Genomic DNA, 27826 nt, shown 5'->3' on the forward strand with positions numbered 1-27826 from the left:
GGGAGCAGCAGGCTGGTCAGGAGAGGTCTGCCACGCCATATGGTCACCTCCGGGGCAGGCAGGAATCGATCTCATGTGAAAGTGGCTTTAGCTTCTCAGTGCTGTGCTTTAACCCGCTGTGCCACCAGGGAGGGCCAATTTTATTTTTTATTTTTGAAAGCAGAGCCTATGGTTATGAAAGTTGTCAACTCAGGTGATTCTGCAAGTCAGTGTAGTTTAGGGAATATCACTCAACAGCTGTGCTCATGAGTCAAGAACACAGAACAGTGGCCTTCATTGCTTGATCTTCTTTATGCCCTATGGATTCAGCTCAGTACAGGAAAGGGAACATAACATCATTTCCTCCAGGATCATGAACAGCTGGATTTGCAACTACCACTTCTTTTCTGGGTAAATCTCGAAGGAGATTTAACCTTCTCCCTAAGCTTCGGTGTTGTCATATAATACATGAATAACTAATATTCAGGTTAGAGGACAGGCATGAGACATGAACAAGATAACATGGCATCAGACTCTTTAATATAGTGCCTAGCACATAACAAGCTCTCCCACTGCTCTTCTTGTTACTAAGAACAATGATTGTCAGTAATTTCAGATAGTTCAAGGTAATACTATTACTATGATCACCTCTTACAAAAGGTTGTCTCATTCATGGATTATAGAATCATAGGGTTCTTGAGGGCTCAACATGAAGGCAATGACTCTCAAGATTTGAATCAATGATGTTTTCCACAGTTACATAGAATAAAGAGACACTTATGCCCAGAGTCTGTGAGGTCTCTTTCCTGGGGATTACAAGGACTTGGTTTGTAGTGAATTAACCTATAATATAGCATAATACAGAGCCTTCCAGTTTGTGGTTATTCATTTTAGAAGATGGTATTTGAAGGAGTGGAAAAGGAAGCAAATAAATACAGGCAGTAAGACTTGTAGACAGTAGCATGTCTTGCAAGAATTTTGAAGAGGTGGTGTCCAAGGGTGTGGATGACAGTTTTGTTGGAGGCTGAGTCAGGAGAAGACTGCTGTATGGTGGGAACACTTTCAAGAGGACTCTAAAGCCAGAATGTGCCTGGTATTATGGAGAAGACGGGAAGGTAAAGGTAGCTGACATACATGAATAAGAAATGAACAAGAATAGGAGATGAGGTTAAGATGGAAGTAAAGGCAGATCTTGAAGAACTTCCTTGGATGACAGCTGTTTTTCTTCTGCCTTGTAAGTCCCAAATAACAACATCTTCTTAACCAGTTGCAACAATGATAATTGCATTTAATATTTAATATCTTTTTCCTCTCTTAATTTATGTGGTAGAACATCCATGGCAAGGAATAGAGATAGAAAAGGGAGGGGAGTTTGTTTCTTCATTTTACAGCAAGGGCACAGAGGCACAGGGATGCCAGAAGGTAGTTCTAGAATCTGCTCCAGGTCTCTTTATATTCACCCCTTTACAGCTCTCCCAGACACCTGGTCTGCCCTAGAGCTTTTAATCCCTTTGGAACAAAGACTGCAAATCTCAGGTACCTCATTGTTTAATTATGCATTGTTGTGATTTGTAAGGAAGGTAGCTGTTTGTTTAATTCAAAGTCATACCCTGATTTCCCCTGGCAACTCTCGCTAATTAAATATAAGCCTAGAAATAGGTCAGAGGTGCTAAACAATTGCCTATATGTTGAATATGATGCTCACATGTAAACATAGCCCACAGATCACAAGTTCTGAAATGCTTGTGTGCTTAATTAGCCAAATGTGAGCCACAGGTTGACATAAATAGATGCTTTTCAATATACGCCAGTGTGTCACAATGTTAGCTAGAAGTGTGGTAGCTGAGAGGAAATTAATCACTAACACTTCTAAGTGTACACATTTCTACTTGTAATTAGTCATTTTCCAAAGTATTAAATGATTTACATCTGCCCCACACCCATGTATCCATGGTAACCATGCGTTTTGCTTTGGGCTGAAGTCTTATAGTAACAGAATAAAAATTCAGGTATTATTGATTCAATCAATTGGTGAACACAAATGTAATGCCCCAGAGAGGCGCCCGACTGTGGGCAAGGCACCAAAGCAGACAAATGTGGATTCTGCTTGTGACTTGGAAGAGGCTAATGGAAATGTTTATAGATGAGTCAAGATCTAGAGAAAGAAAGGTGCTAAGTGAAGCTTCTGTAGAGAAGTTTGGGAATGAAGTTACCTGTAGCAGAAGTGACCAAGGAAAGATTACTGACATTTCAAAAGTTAGTGATAGTAGACTCATATCTAGACTGTGGTAAGAAATCACAAAACTAGTTAGTAGAAAAGCGTGAAAAATACACTTAGATGAAATATCTGTAAGCATGCTTTACCTTTTCTAAGAGGACACATAATGGCAAATGAGTGTATACAAAAATATTCAGTATATTCAGTATCCCCAGTCCTTGGGGAAATGCAAATTAAGCCCATGATGAGCAGGTTACAATCAGTAAAAGAAACAGAAAAGTGGCCACTCCAAATACTGGTGAGGAGATAAATCAAGTGAATTTCTCTGATAGGAATATTGAGTGCAATAACTACTCTGGAAAACAGTGCAGTTTCTTAAAATCCATTTAAAATACATTTAACATGGGATCTAGCGATTCTACTCCCGGACATTTATCTCAGAGAATGAGCACTTCTGTGTACACAGAAAGCTGCATGTGAATGCTCATACTAGTTGTTATTTGCAGTAATCAAAACCTGGACAATCAAAAGGTCCTTCAATAGGTGAAAGATATTATTCTAGCTGAAAACAAAATCTCAGATGATCAAATAATATATGATTACATTTGTATAGCATTCTGAAAATGACAAAATTATAGAGTACAGGAGCAGATTAATAATCAGTTGCCAAGTTAGGGCCAGTAAGGAGCAGGGTGTGTGACAAAAGGGATTTAAAGGATTTGTTCTGTAGTTTGATTGCCATTGTGGTTATACATTTATGCATATGATAAAATGACTTAGGCCTGTACATATATTGCACGGATGTCAGTTTTCCATTACATTACAGCTATGTGGCATCACATGTGCTATACAGTAGAGCAATGAGAGAACCTAGGTAAAAGATAAACTCTAACACAGGATTCCTCTACTATTGATGCAACGCCCTTTGACTCTATAATTATATCAAAGCAAAAAATTATTTTTAAGAACTTACCGATAAAATAAAAATGATAACTATCACTAACATTTAGAGTGCCTACTGTGTGCTAGGCTATTGCTAAGCATTTCTTACATAACACATTCCTGATTCCCAAAGGAAAAATTGTTATGAGGTATTGAAATGGTTTATCTTATCAATAGGGAAACTAGGACCTGAAAAAATCAGTTAACTTGTTCCAGGCTACAGAGAAGGATGGTACGAGGATTCAAGCATAGGCTGTCCAGGTCCAGAGCCACGTTCCACCATTACTGTCTCCCGTAAACTGTGGCTGTCAGGGATATATGCAAGCTCCATCGAGCCAGATTGCCTATGTGACAGAGAAAGGGTATTGGCATATAGAACCCCCTTAGAAGACCAGATATGCCCTTTCGTCCAGTCCATGCTGCTCTTTCCTACTTGAGGGAGATTTGCAAAGTTAGCTAATAGGCCACCATGGAGCGTGCTGGGGTCCGGTATGATGACGCTGTCTCCTTTACCCAGTAGCAGGAAAGTAGCCTCCGTAACAAGCCAAAGAGAGAGGAGTTGGCCTCATTCCCACATGCTCAGTGGCTCTAATGGAAGTAAAAACCCCAAGGCCCCCTCTTCTTTCACACCTTGGAGAAGGCTGGGAGTATTAATGTTTATTCTTGCTTGTCTCTGAGAGATAAATCTTCCTCCAATTTCCATGCTGAGCTGAGGTTGGAAATGTTTATCTGCCCCTCCCACCCCAACCCTTGCCTACTGGCAGGGCTTTAAAAACCCTTGACTTTTTCAAACTGGAGGAAATACTGGAGACTCACCGATTTTTTTCTTAAATCCTGAGCCCTAATCTCTCTCTATTCCCCTTTTCTGCTTTGCTACCATCTTGTGTAAGTGCTTTTAATACTGGAGTCAAATCTTAGTCCACCCACTCAAGGACACCCCCTCAGATTATAATGCCTTGTTTTATTCCTTACTAGCATAAGAAGAAGGCAGGTCCTTGTTTGAAATAAGTGGGCTTAGCATGCCAATTGAGCTATCAGACTCTCCTAGCAAAACCACCTAAATGGTGCCCTAGAGAGAGCTAGATTATTAAGAGTGAGAGATGGAGTGAGTCAATTGTGGTTTTTGAAAGCACCTCGCTGGATGAACATCCATGTGAGGTCTCTTGCTAGGAAAACTGTTGTTCTGCCTTCTAAGCAAAATCCCATTTTCTGTCTTGTAAATAAGATTCTCTTTTACCATACCTATTCTTGGTTAAATATCTTAGTTACCAGTCTGAGGGTGAATTGAGACTTAGACTTAAGCTACATTTGACATAGCAAATTTGGACATGGGAGAGTGAGCAAGAAGCTGGTTCACTAAGATGCATATAAAATGAATTCCAAAGTTCTTCAAAGCAATGAGATCCAAGGCTGGCATTTGCCTAAGAACCAAAGTGGCTATAGGATGGTATTCAGGCCAAGAGACTGAATATCAAATGCAACTGGGCGACTGCAACCCACAGAGAATGGTGAGGGTAGGAATTCAGAAAATTGGGAAACAGGACAGCAGGGAGCTTTTTGTTGGGCTTTGTACCGTCTCCTGAATGGGAGTGTTTTGAATTATTTGAAGGATCTCCTCATCCTTGCTGAGGCCACTTCAGCTCACAATACAGAGATTTTGCTGACTGTTATAGGACCAGGCATTTGTAGGAAGAGTCTATTTGATAAGTGTGATCTCCCACCAAAGGTAACATGATTTCCATACATTAACATACTCTCAGTTCCTAACACTTTTCAATTCAGCCACCTCAACTATTTCTTCCCTTCTCACCTCAACAAATCACATCACACCTCAGGCATTTGGGATCCTAGTGAGGAGAGATCAGGGAATTGATCTGTAGTATTTGTGCCTGCCTCCCCTGGTAGCCCCACTTCCCACAGCCCTCATGATATCTTGGTGCCTGGAGTGCATGTCTGAGTCTCATGTCTAATGTGATCAAGCCAAATATTATGCAGATACTCAAAAGGGACATAAAGCCAGGGAAGAACCCCTACTTTATTTATTTATTTATTTTTAAGGATTTATTTTATTCATATAAAACTGGGGTACAGGCCAGAGATGTGGAGGGTCAGAGGATTCACCAGGGACAGAGTGGGGAACAGAACAGGCAGATTGACAGAGTACACCACTGAGGGGAACGATCAGGAGAGGTCTGCCATGACATGTGGATCTCCTCCAAGGGCAGGCGGGGATCGAACTCATGCGGAAGTGGCTTAAGCTTCTTAGTGCAGTGCTTTAATCCACTGGGCCACCAGGGAGGGCCAGAATCCCTATTTTAGTTGTAAGACTACACAGTTCCACAATAGTAGCTGTGAAAAATTTTCAGTTAAAATAATGAATAGAACACATGGTTCTACAAAAGACCTCTTGCATGGACAAAAGAAGCTCTGTGTGTGTGTGTGTGTGTGTGTGTGTGTGTACATGCAAATGCATACACTTAGCAAGAGAGAGAATATAATGTAAAACAAATTTTAGGGCAAGGATAAAAATTCCTCTACAGCCAGAGGTGCCCAGCTATAGCTGGACAATACTTTCATTGTAGTTCAGTCTAAAAGGTTTACCTCGCCCACCCATGCTTTATGGGCAAAGGGTACTGTTAAGAGTTGCTGGCAGTTTGAGAATAATTACTTTACACTATTAAACACACAAAAACACATACCACTGAGTTTGTGCCACTACTTTCGAGAACAGTGCCTCTAAGCTTCAAGTATTTAAAAAGTTCCTGAGATATCCTGACTGCTGAATAGCTTTCTTCCTTTCTGCTCTTATTTCTCTTCACCCATTAATTGAACACATATCTATTGAAAGTCTACTAAGTGCTCAATATAATTCCAGGTACTGGGTTCATGGCTATGAAATGTCAAAACAATGAAAAGCTAAATGTATACAAATTAATGATGGGTATGGAAGGGGGATCATGTGATGGGGCTCTGTTATGGTTGAGGATGCTTTTTAATATAAAGGAATTCAGCTAGTCCTCAGAAGGGAAGTTTCTTAGATTGCTGGATGCTGGAAACAGGGAGTTGTGGCTCTGGTGATAGTTCTCATCCTGGTTTGTAGATTATCTTCTTGAATCCTCACAAGATAGAGAACAGAGACAAAAGCAATCTCTCGTGTCTATCAAGCACTAATGCAGTTCATTGAGATTCCTTTCTTATCCTCTCAAATATCCTAACCCCTCAAATATCTCAACCTATTGATACCACATCACTGGAGTGTAGGATCTCAACATGTGTGTTTGGAGGACACACTAATATCCTATCAAAAGTAGATGATGGTATTTGGTCAGTGAGCTAAGTAATAATAACTAGAAGAATGATTCACATTTATTGGTCAGTTTCTTGTGGTGACGGCAGTTGTGCTAAGGGCTCCCCATGTATCACCTCATTCGGTCTTCTCAGCAATCCTTTGATGAAGTTCCAGTACTAGGATAGCACTCTGTAGAACTAACCCATTTTATGCTCACAGCAACCCATGAGATGGCTTTATTTCATAAATAAGGCATCTGAAACTCAGAGCTGAAGGGCCGTCCTAATTGCCACAGTTGCTAAGTATAGGAGCAGGCATTACGTCCAGAAGGTCTAGCTGCAGAATCCGTAGATTCTATAGATCATTATTTCATGAGCTAGCGCTAGGGTCCTGAAACTTGTATGTCGCTGAATTTGAAATAGAAGAGATGTTGAAATAGAAGAGATGTTTGCTGTGAAAAACTAAACTTGGTGGCCCATATGTGTGGAGAATACTTTACAACTTGTGCTGGCTAATGCGTTTCTGATGCACTTGGTGTTCCCTGTGATGCTCTCTACCTAGACAACCGAGTTGTAGTATTTCTCAGGAGCAAAATTTGATTCCCAGCAGTTCCTTCCATAATGTGCTTTGTGTAAATGGCTTTAAAAAATCAACTGGCGCTTAATCACTTTAATTAATTAAGCCAATGCTGCCAGCAGTCAGGGCTCAGCAATGTCCAAAACTAAAACCACAAAGACATTTGTTTCTTTGCATGCAACAATACATAGTTCTTAGACAAAAGGTAAGGTCAAAGGGCATAGGGAAATCATCCTTTTTACTTCACCTGACCAGCACAGCCAATTCTGACCTAACCGCGAGAGAGCATTCATGTTAAATGCTCCTGAAGAGTCTCCACTATAAACCTTGAGTCTATAATCAGATTCCCAGAAAATTAGAATTGTCATAAAGAACCCACTCTGGTTTGCTCTGTAAAGGAGGTTTCTAACTAAAGGACATACTTCTGTGGGTCTTCTTTTTTAGCCAGTCTATGGCAAACCACAGAAACCGAGTTAGCAAGGGTCCCATTCTAAATTACAAAATTTTGAATCAATATAAAACCCAGTGCCCCACTTGCATAAATTACCTTGAAAAGGAAACAGTATTGGCCCTCCCTTGTGGCGCAGTGGGTTATAGCACAGCTCTGAGAAGCTTAAGCCACTTCCGCATGAGTTCGATTCCTGCCTGCACCAGAGATGACCACATGGCGCGGCAGACCTCTCCTGACCCGCCCGCTGCTCCCCTCAGCAGTGTACTTCGTTGATCTGCCTGTTCTTCTCCCCACTCTGTCTCTGGTGAATCCTCTCACCCTTCACATCTCTGGCCTGTACCCCAGTTCTATATGAATAAATAAATAAATCTTTAAAAAAAAAAAAAGGAAAGGAAACAGGAAACAATATCAGTTTCTGATGTTACCTAATTTCTGTGCACTGTCCATGAAATCTGTCTCATAGAGCAATAAAGAATGTCATGAGGAAAATGAGGGATGGTTCAGGAGCTTTCCCCATGGCCTGTTTCCTATTACAGCCTTATTCATTGCTATACAGCGTTCATCCTATACAGCAGTATTCACCACTTGTGTCTCAAAGCCACCAGATAGGGTCCCACAAATCTCCCTGAAAAGATATGTAGCTCTTTGAATGCTCCCAGCATCATCATTCAAGATCCAAACCTAGATATAATTTAGGAGGCTCCTATAGGACCAGAGACCATTGGTCTAATCAGAATCATCTATCCCGCCTTGTGCTATCAAGTCAGTGCTCATGGATTCCATGTAGGGAGTTGGGTAGAAGTGGTCTTTTTGATATATTTTACACTGGTTACTTTGAAAAGAATCTCGTTTATGAATTGAATTTTCTGCCTAGATCATCTGGACAGAATTCCATGCAAGAGGTAGCAGCTTTACTTAATAGCTCTGTAGGTTGAGATTTGCCCCGTCCTAAAAAAAAAGTGTCATTTCTGAAAATAAGTCTAAATATCTATTCACTTGAGCGAGAAGGCAAACGTAATCTTCTAAAAGATGGTTCTGCCTAATTTTTCTAATTCAGTAACATAAGAAAACAAGAAAGCATATGTACCAAGAGAAAAGCAGGATGTGAAAAAAAATCTGGTGGAGAAATGTGATGAAATTTGAATCACACTAAATTCTATTTATGCTGAATGTTTTATTTTGTTGAAGTCAAATGTGAAAATAGTCATACTGAAATAGTGAAAACCTCATACTCAACTCATGATAAAGGAAGATAATGTTGGTTTGAAAGATTTTGCGGTGCTCAAAGCAGGGAATGAGTTATTTCTGGCAAGTCCTGAGTGTTGGGAGAGGGAGCCCGCTTAGGAGCGCTCTACTGTTCACTGCAGTTTTACAGTAAATAACTACAGTCTTGAAATGTTGCATGCAGCCCAGGGATATTTATTCTTACTAAAGAAACTCAACTTCTAACTACATAGATTGACACCCTCCTGACAAAATTTAAATAAACTGTGCCAACCCACCAATAAAACAGGCTAACAATGTTTTGAAGTGACAGACGTCGCTTTTAACACATTTCATCACTGTTCTGCAGAGACTGAGTGTCTGGATCTTACCAAGCTGCAAAGGATCTCTGTTCCTTGATTCCTCCTGACATCCTTTTCATTCTCTAGTTAAACAACCCACTCTTAGTTGGACAAAGAGATGAGAAATGTATCATTATGCCTTTTTTATTTTTAAAGGCACCTGCTTTTTAGAACAAAATTTGCAAGAATTATTTGAAATAGATTAACCTTTTGAAATGATGACATAAAATCATATTAAGTGATTTTCCTATAAATTAGCTGAGCCTGAAAATAATGTGTGACACCATCAACTGAAAGCCCAGTTTAGGCTTTTGTCTGTGCTCAGTTATTTTATAGACAAATCAGGTATCTCTTTCCATATCTACAGTTGTCCATTTTATGGTGCTCTGACTGCTGCCAAATTTACTTCCTGGTCTCTTTGTTAATATTAGAAAGGGAATGAGCCAAGCTTGCCCTTCATAGCTGACCTCTCTGAGTTTCTCATTACTTTTATTTAAACCTAATATTAAAGACAAAATTTATAGTAGTGAGGCGCTCAGTTAGTGAGATAATCCGGCAGCATCCTCTCCATAATTACTGCGTCACTGTCTCTGGAGGGATATGAAAGCTTGTCATGTTTCTTTAACAGGACAAGTTGTTAATCCCCATAACATTCCCTCCCCCCTTTGGACTGATAATATTCCACTTTTTTTTTTTTTTTTTTTTGCTTTGCAAAATATTCCTAAAGGGAGGCTTAAGCAATAATGTGCAGATTATGGAAATGATGCTCATTAAGTAGTGGGCGAGATTTCTGGAAAGCCACAGAACTGCTTCAAAACATGTAACCTCCATTAGAGACTTCATTTGAATGTTTATTCATGGAGCAGTAAACGTTTATTATACATTTTATTGAACCATAAATTAAAAAACTGTGATTATGTATATGGCAAACAGTAAAGCAATGTACATTTGTCACAAAATGAGTAAGACAAGGAAAAATGGCATCATACTTCATTTGTGTCCAAATTCTTTATTGTACCCCCACCAGAAAGGCCCCCCAGGGAATAACTCTATGGGTTAATATTCTGATATGATGTGTAAATAAAAAATGCATGTTCTAGATATTCATTCTAGCAAAGAGAACATCCTGGAACTAGTATGTGAAGGGCAGAAGCTATCCAGGGAAAGGATATGTTTCGTCTTCTCTCCTGAGAGGGAACCACAGTGACTCTTATGAAAGTTAATGCTGAGCAAAGAATACGTGCCCTTGGCAGTTTGCACGATGCTGATTGTTTTCAGGACAAGCTATTTGCTCCAGATACTCAAGCATATTTGAGGAGTTTTTTAAAAGGACTTATTTGAACCTTGAAAAACAAGACCTTCAAACTACATTTTAGTTTAAAGAGACTTTTCAATGGGGAAGAAAACTATGTGCAATGCAATCATAATGACTACACAGACCACATTCTTGTCTGCTCAGGAACTCACAGAGGGAAAAGATGAGAGTTGCCAGCGAATTTGTGTATGTGAGGTTTTCTACCCACCTACCATTCAATGAGCATTTATGCAATATGTACTCTTTAAGTTGGGAACCTGGGGTTGGGGGGAAAAAAAAAAGAGAAAAATACAATAACATATAATCTAGACTTCAGATAGATTAATGGACTAATGGAAGAGAGAAATCTGTAATTATTGATATTTTATGTTTAGAAGTGGTCACTGAGTAGTACAGAAAGTCAGGAGTCTCGGAGAGTCAGAAGGCTTCACAGACATTTGAGTTGTCTCAAAACTAAGGGAGCATGAATAAAAGGAGCTCTACATGGAAGGAAGAACATTTAAATTTTTTTATATTAGTTTATTTTTACATCATTTACATCATCATTTACATCATTACATGCCTTTTCCCATCCCAATTGTAATTCCTGTGGACTTCCCATCATCATTTCACCTGTGTGCCATCACCATAGTCCCATGCACCCCTCTCCACCCCCCTTTTATTTGTGTGCATACAGAACTGGGGTACAGGCCAGAGGTGCAGGGGCAGTGAGAGGATTCACCAGAGACAGTGGGGAGCAGAACAGGCAGATCATCAAAGTACACTGCCAAGCAATGGGGCAGGTCAGGAGAGGTCTGCCATGCCCCATGGGTCACCTCTAGGGCCAGGGGTCGAACTTGCATTGAGGCGGCTGTGGCTAGCTTGCTGTGTTGCATCCTAACCCATTGTGCCACTACGGTGGGCCTCCCCCCCCCCCATTTTTGATCCCGGGAAGGAAGAACACTTTTTTTAAAATTCCCTACCAAGAATATTTATGATAAATACAGTGACTAAGTTTATTGATAAAATACAAGGGTAGCAAATCCTGAAACATTTGTTGCACCTGTTGAAAATCATTTTACTAGAGGTTTCACTAAGGTGTGCTTGGAGCTGAATAGCAATTGCATTGCCGCTGAACAAGAAGAAGAATCCTTTTCTTGTAGCGTCCTACTTGAGATTCTACCAGTCTTGTCACATGCAGATAACCTGACCTACTAAGAATGACACTTTGTAAACTTTATCAAAGTTTTATAGATTATGCATTAGCTTGTCAATTTTCTTAAGGGTAGTGATTCCAAATTCTCTCTTGCTAGAAAATTCTAGAATTTAAAGTTGTTCTATCATTGAAAATAAATGTAAGCCAAAAGTTAATAGAGAGCATTTAGGTGATTAATCTCAAATTTGTAGGAAACTGTTCTCTCTTGTACAAAGAATTAATATCTACTAAGGGTGAATAGTGTGTGGGCAGTGGGTTTATAATTTCTGCTAACCTATACTAGTTTATAACTACTATTGCTGATGGTAAATATCATTACTGGACTTTGCAGTCGATCAAAGCTACCCTTAGGCTAGCTTTCTCTCTTTCTAAACTTGCCTTGCCTCATCTTTCAACTGGAGATAAGATTATTGTGCAGATTATATAAACTATGTGGGTGAAGTGCTAAAACCAGTGCTGTCATATACTATTCAGTAGATTTTAGCAATTACTGTGTAATAAGACTGTAGCCCTGAACATATTTTTGACAACCTACTTCTGCTATAAACCAGAAGGTTCAGTTTTGCAGAGAGCCTTGCTAAATACTTCGCTCTGGACCCTCACCAACCCTAAAGCTTGTGCTTTTTTCATGGTTTGACTCTATCTTACTTGATTTGGAAAACTTCTCTTTCTGCTGCTAGATTTAGAGTGAGCGTGAAAGCACTTCGAGCTACGTCGTTCTGAAATAAATGTCATTGAAAGTACAGCTACTTGCAGGGCCTTTATTTGACCCTAAGGAATAAATGTTGACCTCAAACAAAAAACAATCAGTCATTACACCAATCAAATGGATTTATTTGGAAATAATAACCAACATAGGAGTTAGAAATAGGCACTCTTCTGGTAAGACACAAATACACTTTCCAAAACTAAAGCCAATGAAAACCTCGGTCTTCCTTCCAGTTGGATGAAGAAGCTATATCACTTCCTGTCAGAGATGCAAGGAATGCTGGTCCTGTAGTTTGCTGACTGGGCATGCAGAGGCACACTTTAGCCCCCTGAAACTCATTTAATAGGGTTCCTTCATATTTTCCCCCTTTTGCAAATATCTTTCTATGAAATTATCACTGATGAAGAATTAGGTTTGTCTCAGATGCACTGTCATTTTGCCTTTGGTGCTAGATAGGACCTTTCCTGGCTGTCATGTCACACATCAAAGGGAAAACACATTAATTGGAACCCAGGAAAGCTGCATTATATTAAGAAGTGAGATATCTTACTGAAGCCTTAAGTCTTTGATAAGACTTAGATCAAAGTCTCTATCTTATCAAAGTCTTAAGCTGTGGCACTCTCAGAGCACTAATCCAGCTTCAACTCAGTGGGCATATTGTTTCTACACAAATATTATAGGCAGTAAATACAGAACTTAACAATAAGTATACAAAGTTGAATAAAAACATTGTACAAGTGCAGTTCATATGATAGTATTAAACCTGAAGCCCAAGCCAATAGTTATTGACTAAATCAAAAGACCAAGGTTCATTTGGTATAACTTGTAACCAAGGCAATTGTTCCTTAATTTTGCATAAATAGATTTCTACTTCTCCGAAAGCATTTACCCATGTACAACAGGTGATGCTTGGTTTCACAGGTGCATTCTTGACTAAAAGATAAGCTGGTGGTCAAGAGCCTTATGATTCAAAGTCACCCTTTGATTCAAGCAATTGTTACTGAGCTAAACCTGGTTTGTCTGTGGAATTGGCTAGCTCTCCTATGGTTAAGGAGGGGTTTTTATTTTTAAAATAGTATATTCAACAATTAGAAAGTATTTTCCATTTGTAATGGGTGGGGGGATTGCAGAAATGAGTATTGATCACTCATAGAAAGGAGAGAGAAAATGAGAAAATGAGGCAAGTGACACCAAAAGGAGAAAAGCATGAAGCCCGATTTGGTCGTTTGAGAGAGACCATCTTCTCAGAGGTTGTCTGCTTCAAATCCTTGGTAATCTTTTATTTTCAAAGGCATCTGCAGTTGTACAGATTCAGTCAGGATTTGCACTTTCTTCAGATGCGTCATCTAAATACAGGAGTTAATTCTTTTGAATTTGACTGCAAAATGTCCATTAGCAATACTTGATAAGGGCCTTTCCCTCAAACTTACAGTTTTGCTAAATATGTCTTTTAAAATAGATGAAATATCCAGGATGCAGAATATGCTGCTTAAAATCTTTGTCCTCCTGGAGTGTTCTGTGAAAGGATTACTCACCCAGAACATAGTTATTTTCGATAGGAACTATTTGGACTTTACAATATTTAAGTACATTTTCTTTCATCAGCTGTGGCTCAGAGAGGCAGGAAGTAGGTACATTAATCATCCTGTAACTATCACAAAGTGTGAAAGAATACGCCTTCCAAAAGGGTGAGATTTAGAAGGATCAACAGCAATGCTTTTGGCTCAGGTACTTAGAGGGTCTCTACAGCCAACTTTGTTTTAATGATGCCATTGTATGTATGACTAAACAAGCAGATTGAGAATCAAGGCACAGTGGAAGTGTTGCAAATTTTGCCAAATAGCACAAAGTTGCCATAACACCTGGCAAAATGGGTTCCTCAATTATTGTGAAGTTCAGAGGAATTCCTCAGATAGAGATCATCTTTTGCAAATAACTTAGTTAACCTGGAAAGAGGCAGTTATCTATTTACAAGTGGCAGTCTCAGTACAGTGAGAAAATACACAGACCATGACAGAAACAAATCCATGATATGGGTAAAATTTTTCTAATAGTTGTGTTACTGAGAAACCTGGTACATATAAATTCCAAAGATATGCTACTGAGGTTTGGGAAAGGAAAGGACATGAATGCAGAGCTTGTTCAGTAGAAGACAGGAGCCTGAAGGTTCAGAGAAGCCTCCCTGAATGGCCAGTGAAGTGGGCTTTTATCACATTTGGGGAAAGAAGGGTTGGCCTTAATAAGCTGGAGAGTGGGTTGGGTCATAGAAATGTGGTTTGGCTGGAGGTCATGGTGGAAGTTTCCAGAGGGTACAAAGGAATCAAGAGTTAACTTAAGATTATTGGTGGGTAGGGGAGCTTTGTCTGTGTATGACAGATCCTTCTGCACAAAGGCTTGACTTAGTCCCCAGGTTTTCTTTGTCTGGAGAACCAGAATTGTGTGGGAAGAATAAATTAGTCCCGGAAGTATTTACAAAAAAGCAGTTATAAGTTACCTAATATCTGATTCATCTGAATAGGCTGGAAAACAAAGTAGTTATACTTAATACTAAGCTATGCACAGAAAGAATTCAGGATTCATTTTGTGGGGACTGGTTTCAGTCTCCTAGCCTCTTGAAAAGAGTTAGGGGTTTGTTTATTGAAAAATTTTTTCAGGGCTTTCCCATAGTGTATTTCAAACATTTTTTGAGTATATCCTCACCAACAAGTCATATATTCACTAATATAGGTCAGGGGAAAAAATAATAAGTTCTCACACTTATTATTAAACTAAAAAAATATGAAAATTACTTAGGAAACTAACTACGGCTTACAACCTGCATTTAATTCAAGGAATGTAGGCTATCTGAGATTTATTTGGATCTTCAGAATAAAGGGCACGTTTTAATAATTTTGGAGAATATAGGCATAGAAGGAGGCTTAGTAGAAAGAGTGGGTGCAACTGAAGAAATAGAATGGGTAAGTTGAGATTCTAGAAGGGAGGTAGGTGGTACAGAGAGGCGGGGGAAAAAAAGATGGTACAAGAAATAGGACTTGCGCACATGCCTGAGCATATTATATAAAAGGACTTGAGACATGGAAAAAGGTATAAAGACGAGGCTCATTCTAGTCATAGAACCACAGCTGACATGAGGCAAATCACAGAGTGTCCAGTAACCCCAAAGGATTAAGGGGAAAATCCACACTGCCCATTCTACAGATCTATGTCATCAATATTCATAAAAGTCAAAAAAGCTTATCTTACGTGTGCTCCTAGATATTCTTTAAGGTGAGGAATTGAAAAGTCAGAAGAGAGGATTTCAAATAATGTACTCCAGATTATACTCTGATATCACTTTTCCCATTGAAAACAAATACCCCGCCAACCAGGCAAGACCCAGAGCTGAGAGCCAGGAGAACAGGCAGATATAGCATCAGGAACCATACTCAAGGGATTAGGCAGCTGTCAGAGGCTCAATATACCATACAAACTGAATCAGCCAGAGGGTCAAGATAATGAGTGACACTGTCTCCGCAGACACTGCCTGCCAAAATGTTAAAGCCACCGAGACCAAGGACCTAGGACAGCTTCTCCACATGTCTCTCCTTCACCTCTTTTCCACACCAATATGTATCTCCCTCATTGCTTCCTCTATCCCAGCTGCCTTCCCTCCGGGCCCCCATTCAGGAAGTTCAGTTCACAGCATGCTAATCCAAATGGTAATCCAAAGTAGGGGCAGAGAAAGTGGCACAAACTGCAGTGGCTACTCCTCTGCCTGGCATAATGACACATCTTGAAGCAGAGGTAGTGAGGAGAGAAGAGGACACCCAAGATGGGTGCCTTGACACGTAACTATAGCAGTCTGAACACAAACAGTGGAAAGAGAAACTTTGGAAACCATTTGACCATTCCTTATCCATTTGTTTGACTCTGTTAATTTTAAGATTTTATTTTGCAACTAGGAAATTTTAGACTTTTTGGTGATTTTTGCAGTTCTGATACCAATTGAAATAGGTTTCCATTCAGTTTTAGCAATTTTTGAGCCATAACAGTCCGATTTGATTTAAGGAATGCAAGTTTGGCCAGTTCAAAAGGGCCTCATAAAGACCATTTGAATTCTAAATTTAATTTACTTAATTCTATCAATTTAGTTAGAAATGTGTTCCTGAGGAAAACTGTGATTTCACCAGCAGCAGTTTCTGAAAGAATACCGTTAAGGCATTAGTTACCCATAACCTTCCATTTTCTCTTCTTATTAGAGCTAGGAATCCTTTAAACAACCAGTTCATTTGAGGAAACACATCTTCAGAAGGAAATTGAGTTGAGGACTCTTAGTGCTCATGGAAAAGCATGCATTTCCAATGGGATGGCCATTTCCCAGAAGGATTGAGTTGCATGTAAATCTGAGTACTCATACCAGCAACAATCCTAGACTGAATAATCTGTTCCCAAAGGATTAGATTGAAAGCCAATACAACTCCCTTAAGAGCCATCTGAATTCAAACAATTTACTGAAGACTGACACAATTCCATATGATAGCCTGATTTTCTGAAGATAGCAACCCATATGCCTCAGGTCGTCAGGTGGTACCCCTAGATGACAGAGACCTTCGATACAACAGGAAATCATTGAAAAGACCATCAAACTGCAGATATCAAATCTAGAAGAAGACTTACCCTCTGCCTCCAGGATTAGTGAGAAAATAATGACTGCAGGTTCAGGTTGAGATAAGACATCTATTTTTTTTTTTTCTTCCCCCCAGCATCAGTTATTAGTCTATCTTTGATGCCCTGTATGGGCAGCCAAATAAGTTAACCTCAAGCTAAAGGAATCAGTTATTAAAAAAAAAGAAAGAAAATAACAATTGAAAATTGTCTGTTTGGCCAGGACAAGGCACACAGTCATTCCCCAAGAAGTCAAGCAGACACCCCCTTATCTAATCTCTGCTGCTCCTGCTGGGTAGAGGAAGCTCTTTCTTCTCCTAGTGCTGCAAACATTACTTCCCTTCAGACATGCAAGGCCTGCTGAGCACTGTAGTTTGCACATGCATGGACCTTAGATCCTCTTCTAGCCTCCCAACCTCAGTTAAATAGGGATTCTGGATATTAGTTTTCACAAAAATTAGTGATTGCACAAACAAAAATAGCACCAGTTTCTGACCCTCTTGTCAGTTCTTTCCTCTAACATATTGACAATACTGCTGTGTTTTTCACAAAGCAGAGGGAACAGTGTTTCCCCTGTGCCCAAATGATCCCAGTCCAGTTGAGAGACTTAAGGAAGAAAAAAATGGTAAAGGACCAATTCAGTTAAAACAAACCAAAAAAAAAAAAAAAATCTCAAATTTGTGGAGACCCTGTAGAATTCTGTGGCATAACAATTTTGTTTTAAGCCATATATCACTGGAAGTGCTCCAATTGTGAGTTATGATAATATATCATTAGTGGGTTGGTGCACTCATGATGTATGAGCCCAGTACATCCTCCAAGCATCACAGCTTTGATGATGTATGACTCCAAACCACAATGAGTGTTTAAAGGAGCTTTTAGCAACCAGACAGCTTTAAATTTCAAATTTTCTAAAAATTAAGGTCTTTTCAAGTCAAATAAGACAAGGTGATAGAATTTGATATTGTATAAAGAGTCACTGAACTCTTGAGAGCCTTGGTATGTGTCTTTTTCTTTGGCTCTAAATTCACAAGCTGGAAATGATTGCCAGATTCCTCTCTAGCTCCTCCTCCTCCATAAGAACAGAAGCCCAGGGTACTGAACAAACATGAGCAAGTGTCAATGCATCTATTTTGCCTGTCAGTTTTCCCCATCTTCCAACCTGCAAACAGGAGTGGCTCATCTTTCTCCCAAAGTCCTGGAACACAAGAGATGCTGTCATAGGCATTGGATAAACATCAGAAAGATTACTTTTGTTTTCTTTGTCTTAGAGACCTCTTGCACTGAAATTTAGCACAAAGAACAGATAAACTTCCTTACCCATTGCTTACAAATTCAGAACAGGGCATACAGAAGGAAAACTTGACTTTTCTCTCACTTGTCTTTGTGAAGCAATGGAAGTGCTGGTTTCAATGGGAAGAAAAATAGGTGAATGACATATGGGCCCTCATGCCAAGCAGAAAACAGAACCTATTGTCATAGTTTTATCACTATTTTAACGATGTGTTTATAAAATGGCAGTGTTGTTTATGAGACTACCTTCTTTATTTAAAAACCAGTCCCTGTCGGGGCCCTCTCTGGTGACACAGCAGGTTATAGCAGAGTTCAATCCCTGCCGTGGAGGTGACCCACATGGCACGGCAGACCTCTTCTCTGCCCATGCTCCCTTCAGCAGTGTACTTCACTGATCTGTCTGTTCTGCTCCCCACTCTGTCTCTGGTGAAGCCTCTCACCACCCCTGTACCTCTGGCCTGTACCCCAGTTCTGTATGCATAAGTAAATCTTGAAAAAAAGCCCTTTGGGAGGCAAAGAAATCACTAAGAAAGCAGGTGTTAGGATAACCTTTCTACCTCCTCTTTTTTTTTTTTCAATCCTATTGTAATAAACAGAACAAAATGAGAAATCTCCCTACTGTTTGTGTAATAGACCCAAACAGGAACAGCAAGAGACAATTACATTTCAAGTGGTTTCTTCCATTTCCCTTTACTAAGTGAATTAGAGGAAGGAGTGTTGGTGGAGTTACTGCCATGTGGAGAAAAACCTCTGGGCATGATGAATTAACAGTCTGTTATGTCACCTCGAGTTTTTCACCTCTTCAGCTTCCTCAGGTAGACTAGCTCACAGATCTCTGTAGGTTGTTTGTGTCCACCATCCCATTCTTCCCTGACTTATGAAGGGCAGCCTATCCAGGCAGAACTATTTGCTGCTATAAATCCTTGATTCTTTTTTCCTGTGATAGCAACTAACTATATATTTTGCTTTAAAGAAACATGAAAAGAAATGTACCAAACAGTATTCTGAGACCATCCATTGAATCAACTGAAAAAGATGGCATAGAATTTTAAATTTTGATGAAGTTACACTCTTCCACTTTTAAGGACTCTTGTGTTTATTAGGTCTAGGCTGATAATGCAGGATCATCCATACTCTTCCTATTTTAAGATCAGATAGTTAGCAGCTCGTGTTGAGATCCATGTTCCTTTCAAGGACCTTCTGTAAATGACTTCCTTTCTGATACAGAACCGTGTTTTGAAGTACTTAAGCTACAAGTTAAATATATATAAATAAAATAATACTACTGCACTATATGCGTTGAATATTATGTAACCAGTAGCATAATAAGCATGTTTAATAAATCTTAACCTTGTAATATAGAAATTGTTAAAATCTCCATTATAGATTAGGCTACTGAGGTAACAGGTGTTTTGAGGTTAAGACCACACAGCTAACAGATGCTGTGTCTAGGATCTGCATAAGTAGGTTGACTAAAGAACCCATGTATGGAATATCTGATTACAAAAAAGTACAAGATGCATGGATGGGAGGGAAAGAAGGAGAGAGAAAATGATGGGGTGGTGGAAGGTAGGAAGGAAATAGGAAAAGAGAAAAGAATAGAAAATTGAGTTCAGGCTCCTTCCAAGAGTGGGCTATTGCAATTTGTGGCATTTTATTAGTCATAAGTTTTAGTCAGGCAGCCCGGGATTTCAACAAATTTCAGTCTGGGCCCATCCTGGACTACTTTCTCCTAAGAATTTGGTCCCATGGGTAGTTTGTGATTTATTTTTTCTTGTTTGTTATTTACCCCTCGCTCTGTGTTCACAGTCTTTGTGACTTAAGTATACTCCTGTTCCAGTTGCTGAGGAATCGGTGACTGACTTCACCATTGGCTTAAGAATTATTCTGGCAAAACATGTCACTCTTTAGGGACTCTGTGCTCAGGGGTGGATGTGAAACTCTTCTCTGCTTCCTTCGCCTTGGCCCTGCTTGTTCCCGGCCTTTGCTTTGACAACATATCATTTTCCCTTCCTCCAGCAACAAAGCCTGAGGGACACTTAATCTCACATTCTCTGGAGGCCCTTTGGAGCTCTGGAGCCTGAACACCATAATCACGAAGGGGTGGGTGTGATCAAGGACAAGGTTTGATTCTTTGCCACTCCGTATTTAGGCTTTTCATTTTCACATCCCTCCCTAAGGTTTGTATTAAAGGCAGAAACATAGCTCAAGGGTAGGATGAGGTTTAACTTCAGTAGAGGCACAATAGAGGCTATTTGGAAAGTAAAACTTTGAAATAGCAGGTTAGCCTTGAAGAATAGATTGAATTAGATATGCTGTTTGCCCTGATTCATGATGATCTCTGCATAATAGCATTGCTATGTATATTACTTCGGTGCTTTAGTAAACTACAAAATGGACAGTTCAGAAGATTAATTTCATGGAATCATTGTATGTGATGAAGAATAAGAGGATAAGTCAGATAACCTGGCTTCCTGTACTGACTATCATATCCTGCAGGGGCCTTGACCTCCCTGGGGGGTAGAACTTCCTCATTTGTTAAAATGGAGAGCATAGAAACTGCCTCACAGGATTATTCTGAGCAGTAAGCTAGATGTATGCCAAACACAAAACTTTCTTTATCATAGTAAGCTCTTGATAAGGAGAATTATTTATGTTATGGTTGCATGATAATTATTTGAAGGCTAGGTTCTATAATTTGGTCTATCTACTTTCCTACTCTCACTCATTTGTTCTTTACTCTTACGAAGCTCTCTGTTAGCCAATTCTTATTTTTTGTCAGTTTCAGAGTTGCTACGGTCACCTTTGAAGATGTGCTGTCATTTTAAAGCACTGGCTAAATACAACCAAGACTGACAACTATGACTAATTCCAGAGCCCCTAAAACACTGACATTTTACTCAAACCCTCGTGTATTCCACCAAGTTGTTCTCTATCTCTATTGTTTTGCACATCTATATTCTCAGCCAATTTTAGATAGAGTTACTGAAGGAAGATATCATTTTCTTCTGGAAAATAATCCAGAAGGAATCAATGTAGAGTAATTGGTCTTTATAAGAACATCACTGTCAAATCTAAAATGACATGGAAAGATAACTTTTTTTATTTCCTTGTAAATTGTAGCATGTGCACGTCCACGTTCTTCCCAGGAAAGCTGGAGACTTTCACAGGAATGACAGCATCTATGATGAGGTAGGTCTGTGATTTCTGATCTTACTGTTTGATCACCGCAGCTGTCAGTTTGACAAAGTCAACCTAATGTACCAGGTATCACCTGAAATATGAATCTTAAACATGATTCTACCCAGTATGACTTGAGGACCGGCAGTACTGGCCAAGAAGCCAAGAATGGTCATTATAGGAATCCAGGACATTCTTTCTGAAATGAAATCCAGCAGAAACAAAGTGTGCTTGAGATTTCTTGGCTATAATTTACCAGGACAGTAAGTATTTGCATAGAGATATGGCCCACAGTATTCATAAGAGAAAATCTATAGTACAAACAATGGAAATCAAACAGATTGTTATATGACATTTTAGTAAATAACTACATATTTTCAAAACATTTTGGAACTCTGCTTTTTCCTCCACATATATAGTTTTATTCAATGTGGAAGTTTGAATTACCAGCAGAAAATTGGGTGGTTTGAAGACATGAATGTATCCCATGTATCATAAGCATTTTAATAATTGCTAGCTGGCTAAGCAGTTAAATGATTTCTGGATTCTTCATTTCAATGATATATATGAGTGTGAAACCACTGCAAAGATGAGTCGGCAAGAGCTGGTTACGTAGCTTCTGGGATTATCTTCTTTATTTGGGTGTGTGTATGCATTATGAATAACATATAAGCTAGATGGTGGAATGAAATGTAAAAAGACGACTTCGGCATTTATTCTACTCAGGGAAGGGAACACATGCTCCCTAAGTGTAACATTAGGTAAGATTGCATAGTGCCCAGAACTGCTTGGTTGAAAAGGATTTGAAAATTGTTTCTACATTCAACAAGGTAAAGTACTGTAATTGATGACTGATGTCTGCCACGGTATCCAATGTATTTGACACACCATATCCCGTGTCTTCCAAGAGCTGTGATATTCCTGTGTATGGTGCTAATCCCCGGTCCTTTAGTGCTGGGTGTGGACCAAACTCAGTTCTGAGCAGTCCCTTCCCTAGAGATTCTGACCCAGTAGATTTCAGAGACACCTATGAATCTGTAATTGTGTGAGCTGAGAAAATCTCAGGAGATTCTGATGCAAAACTTTAGAGTGTGCTAATAGGCTTTCCTCTCTCACTTTGGGCTTTCATTCACTTGGCCTTTCCCTGGGCTGTAGTCTATGATACTGCAATTTGAATTCATTTTCATTGAATATGGAAAGTGGTTTGAGGTTGGTAAGGGCTTAGTTCAAGTTGGAGGGAAATCAGAATTATGGAGTAATTATAAAAATATGCATTATAAAAATGTAAGTACTGATCTTATTAGCATAAAGTAAGGTTAACAAAAAGTTGCCAAGGACGGGGTATTCTAATGAATAAATTAGCACATGATTTATATACTAAAGTGGCATAAAAAGTGCTTGAAAACACCTTTTTTTAGGATGAACTGTCACCTTGGAATTTTGTTTATATTTCAAATGTGCTTATGACAGGAGACTACAAAGTTACATTTCACCCCAGTTGGAGACATGATGTCCGACACTGAGGTTGGTGTGTGACCATCTGCTCCTCCCTTACACTTTACCCTTGTATATAGACTGTGATACCACCTCTAGCCCCAGAGATGAGGTAACAATTGACCCCTTCTCCCCCTTGCTGGGAGGAACATCTTAGAAGTAATTACTATAAGAGTTCTTTTTCTCAATCAACTTTTAAGCTAGATGTGGTATATGCAATACTTACTAAGAAAGTGCAGCACAAAACCATGAAGAGATTGAACTTTGAAGAGAGGAAAAATGTGGTTAAAACCACAATGTCATCTACTCAGAGTGCCACTAGGCAAGCCACCCAACCTGTGTTTTAATTCCTTTCTCTCTAAAATGGTAATGACACATATATATATTACAAGTGATTGTTGTGCATAACATATCACATACATGTAAGGTGATGCAGGTAAATCTTATTATAGGACTTGGTACATAATGGACATTTGTAATTGGTAATTATTCTATTCATAGTCAAGGCTATGTCTTTGTTTGTTTGTTTAGTTTTGCTCATAGAAGAGCTGTGGTTGTAGTCCATGAGGAGAGGGGTGAGAGGATTTACCAGAGACAGACTGGGGAGCAGAACAGTCAGATTTACTGAAATATACTGCTGAGGAGAGCATCAGGTGGGTCAGGAGTGGTCTCCTGCACCACATGTGGGTCAGCTCCCAGGTATCAAACTGAGGCTCTAGCAGTGATAGTGCTGAGACTTAATCTCTAGGCCCAAAGTCAGGTCTTTGTACGCTTCCAGTCAGTGTGTGATTCCCTTGTCCCCTCACAGGTTAGGTTTCCAATTTTGCCTCTGGATTTAACCATTCATTCTCAGATTTATCTTCCTCTTTTTACAAAAATACTTCTCCAGTTTGAGTCATAAGTTAATGTCTAGAAAGTGGCATGAGGAGCACGAAGCATTGCACAGGCATTATTGGTACAAGACATAATGTACATTAGGCTGAGTATCTTAATGAGAAATGTTGAAGTGATGAGAAACAACATTCCTTATGTCAGTAGGAGCATTTACTCTACATTATGCATCTGTCCATGAAATACAATGAGCAGACTCTCTGGGAGGGTAGGGAGTGGGGAACAAGACAGCAGGGGACTGAGCTTGGTAAAATGTTACTGTATTCCTATTTCCTACTGTTGCAGAAATTGAAAATGATGGCTAAAGTAGCTTGATATTCTAAAACAACTATGAACGTGGGGTTCTTCCTGGGTACTGTTTTAAGAGGAATAGTGACAAACTGGAGAAGGCTCAGAGAAATGTAAGTGGGATACCATAATTTGGAAATTGTTATCTGGGGAGTAGTTGAAGAGGTATATGCTTTGCAGAAGAGGGAAGGCAGTATCAGGGCTTTTATTTGTAAATATATGAAGGACTGACAGGTGCAAAAAGTACTGAGAATATTCTAGGCACCCATAGAAGGCAGATCTAGCACTACTAGGCTAAAAGGAGGCAGACCTCAGCTGTGTGTTACCACAGGTCATTTGGATAGGAACCAGTGAACATGTTGGATGCCTTATAAGGGATTGAACGGCCTATCTTTGTAAAGGCCATGATACTTCCATGGACATCTACATTCAGCACTTGAGTGGACCATATGGTTCTGATTCCTGTTTTTACTTGACCTTTGATCATTACCTCCATTTTCAGATTACATAAGTTCTATAACAGAGTGGTTTTGATTGTTTTTCATTGGTAGCACAGCATTTGAGTCACTGCCTATCAAGCATTCTTTTTTTGTTTAATTCTTGGAAATATAAGAAATAACTCTTCCTTGAGTTATATGAGATCATGCCCTATTAATTCATTTCAAGCCCAGTTTTACTTCCTGCTTTTTTCTCTAGCTTGGTGTTACATATTAACAATTCGTGGATCTTGCTAGCCTGCTCATAGGTGCTTTTTTGGTACCTGAGAATTATTTTTTAATGAGTTTGAATGTTAATCCTGTCACTTATTCTCTAGGTCACTACAGTTCCCACTCTTCCCTGGTTCTTACCTAGGTTTGCCTCATTCCTTTATGATTCCTACCTGGCCCCTAAAGGCATTTGAGATTTAGGTTCCTGCCTATCCCCTGGGTTCCTTCTTTTCTCTCTACCACTCAAATGTTACTATCCAGACTTCTTTGTCCAATCCATTCTAAGTGCCACTTGTCTGTTACATTCATATCACTTCCTTGCTTATGTATGTACAGTGCTATGACCCTGGGTGAGAATTTCAATAGTAGGTTTGACCTGCTTCCTTAGCAATGCTAATGTCACTCTCCCTCACTGCTTGCTTTTGTTAGATATATACTTGTTTCAACTTAGGGTATTTGCACATGTTGTTTTATTTGATTACAACTTTGTCCATCGTCTCCTCTCCTTCATGTGGTTTCATATCATCATCTAAATTTCAGCTCGCATGTCACCTTCTCAGAGTACTTTTCCATTGATCTCCCAACCCCACCTAACATAGCTAGTTCCTTATCTCCTCCACTATAACTATGCTATATTACCATTTTTATTTCCTCAACATTTTTTCACAATGCTTTCATCTCTAACGATACTGGATCAGTTGAAAAAAGGAACCTAATCTATCATGGAGAAAGTCTTCAATAAATATTTAGTTAGTGATAAAGTACATGAAAGTACGGAGTATTTAACTATAATGAAACACCCTATTCATCCTAAAATAATTTAAAATGGGAAAAACATTTTGATTTTCATAAGGGCAGTTGATTAACTCACAGCTACTTTGGGTGAGATTCTGACATGTTATTATCAGCCTACCTGAGGTAAATTTAATGAGCACTGATAGAACACAATCTGCTGGTCAGAAATTAGTGTGCAGAAGACTGCAAATTGTGGTACATTAGAAGGGCTTGGGGAAGTAATTATAAATCATGTCTGACTGCTGTGCAAGTCTGATTGGCTTAAGTAACTTGGCCTCCAAAACCTAGACTTGTATGTCTGTTACAAATGCAGATACAAGATTTGCTGAAAGCAGGTACAAGAGTGTCTCTTCCTGTTGTCCTGATGTTAATTATCACCTTATAATTTATTGTCATTTGCTTTTCCTCCAGTTTTTGGTCCTGAATTTATCTTTTGAATTTTGTTGAGTAACTTATCATTTGCATTTAAGAGGTTAAGCTTCTCTTCTCTCCCTGTTAGCTAAATCCAAGCTTCACCTTTTTCAATATGATGACCTTCCTGTATGGTTCTCCATGCAGTTATTATTTGTCTGTTGCTCCCAAGCTCTTTCTACATCTATGTTCTTTAAATTTTCATAAATTATGTGAGACCTTCTTTGAACTCAGTGGGCCCTCCATTATCTTGACAAGTTGATAAAGATCATGATAATGACATAAATGGGTCCTTGGATAAAACAAAGTGTACAGATAATGTGAATGAGAGAAAACAGTCATTGCCTAATTCCATGGTATATCATCTCATTAACTCAGTAAGACATTCCCTAGTCTCATAACTGTAGTGGACAATTCATCAAATGTTTGTGAATGACATTGAATGGTTGTGATTGTGCACTGTAAATAAAACACATTACTGACAAAGGAAGTGACTATTATTAAAGCAAATGGGAGTAGCAATCAACAATTGGACAAATTCAACCATGAATTTCATGGACAGTATGACTGTGGGTTCAAGCACATCATGGTAAATGATTACTTGGCTTCACAAAATGCATGAAGAAAATCAATTTGATAAAATGTGGGTGATTTGGGCCAGATGCCTGGAATGAATTATTATAATGCTCATAATGTTTACTTGAGTTAGAGCTCTTTCACACTATTTGACCATAGGCTCAAAGTCCACGGATCTCCAATTGACTCTGCAAAAGGAAGAAATTTACATTGAGACAGTTAATGGTTACTTTTCTTCAATAATGTTTTCATACTGAGTGATGAGGATGAGAGTATTTAATGCTGGTAACCTGGATGTACAACCAACAAATTTAAAATATATAGTAAATACAGTAATGATAATTTAGTGATCTATGACCTCAAATTCTATAAATGTTCTTTGGCTAGCTATTTTAATGATAAGAAACTGATAATTTAATCTGGCCAGGTTATTACTGATTTAAATCTGTTTTTTGGAGGAAAGGAACATCAAATTAACAAGCAACACATCAGGTTAAAAATGATCCCTGCCATTTTTTCCTAGTAGAGATAAGAATTCAGGTAGTATATAAACCAGATTAAACTCATTTGAGGTAGTTTACCACATGTGGAAAAGTATGAAGACCTATAATGGTGGCTGTGGTAGGCTAGAGCCTCTAGGAAACACCATGAAGTCTTTGGCACAGAGGAAAAATGATGAAGGAAGCAAGAGTGACTGATGTGGAGCAAGGAGCTATGGATAGGATGAGCCCTGAGGCAAAGAATGCAGTTCTCTGGTTTGTTGTAGAATCTGGTTAGAAAACTGCCATCCTAAATCAGTTTTCTCATAAAGACTCCTGTTTCATTTGCACTTGCTCAAGTATTTATCAGTGAAGCCTGAGAAAGGAAAGTTGACCATATGTAGTCTATACATTACTTACTATGCCAAGTAAAGGCATTCCAGCAAACTGCTGCATCTTCTCTTCTCTAATTTTCTCAATAAGGTTTTCCTTTGCTCTATGCCCTCTGCAATGAAATCTTTCCCCAAACAGTTCTATTCCAGCAGAGAAATCTGTTATGTGCTTGCTAGCCCTTGGTCCTGGTTTCTCTCTTTCTACCCACTTCTCACCATCCTGTTCTCAGAAGTACAGTGCACTCAAACCTCGGTTACTTCCATACTTAAAGATTAGGCCATGTGTCTATTTAGTAAAACCTTAGTGAGGTTTACATTCAAGGCCCTTGACATAACTATTACTGAACAGGCACTTAAGAGTATCCAAAAAGCTTTAGTAACTGGAGATGATGATGCACTAAAGCAAAATATTAAGGTTTCAAATAAGAACATTTTTT

General features: G+C 39.1%; 1 protein-coding gene across 7 annotated transcripts in view; it reads left to right on the plus strand.

Annotated features, from left to right (window-relative positions):
• Positions 1-27826, plus strand: part of FHIT (fragile histidine triad) — a 1224031-nt gene that overhangs the window by 1037598 nt on the left and 158607 nt on the right. For all 7 annotated transcript variants that reach the window (XM_012720560.1, XM_012720561.1, XM_012720559.1 and 4 more), the window contains one exon: positions 21300-21368. In XM_012720560.1, the coding sequence (XP_012576014.1) occupies positions 21300-21368 (69 nt within the window). The remainder of the gene's footprint in view (positions 1-21299; positions 21369-27826) is intronic.

Source organism: Condylura cristata, unplaced genomic scaffold, assembly GCF_000260355.1.
Source record: "Condylura cristata isolate star-nosed mole 26May11 unplaced genomic scaffold, ConCri1.0 scaffold00004, whole genome shotgun sequence".
Taxonomy (NCBI): domain Eukaryota; kingdom Metazoa; phylum Chordata; class Mammalia; order Eulipotyphla; family Talpidae; genus Condylura; species Condylura cristata.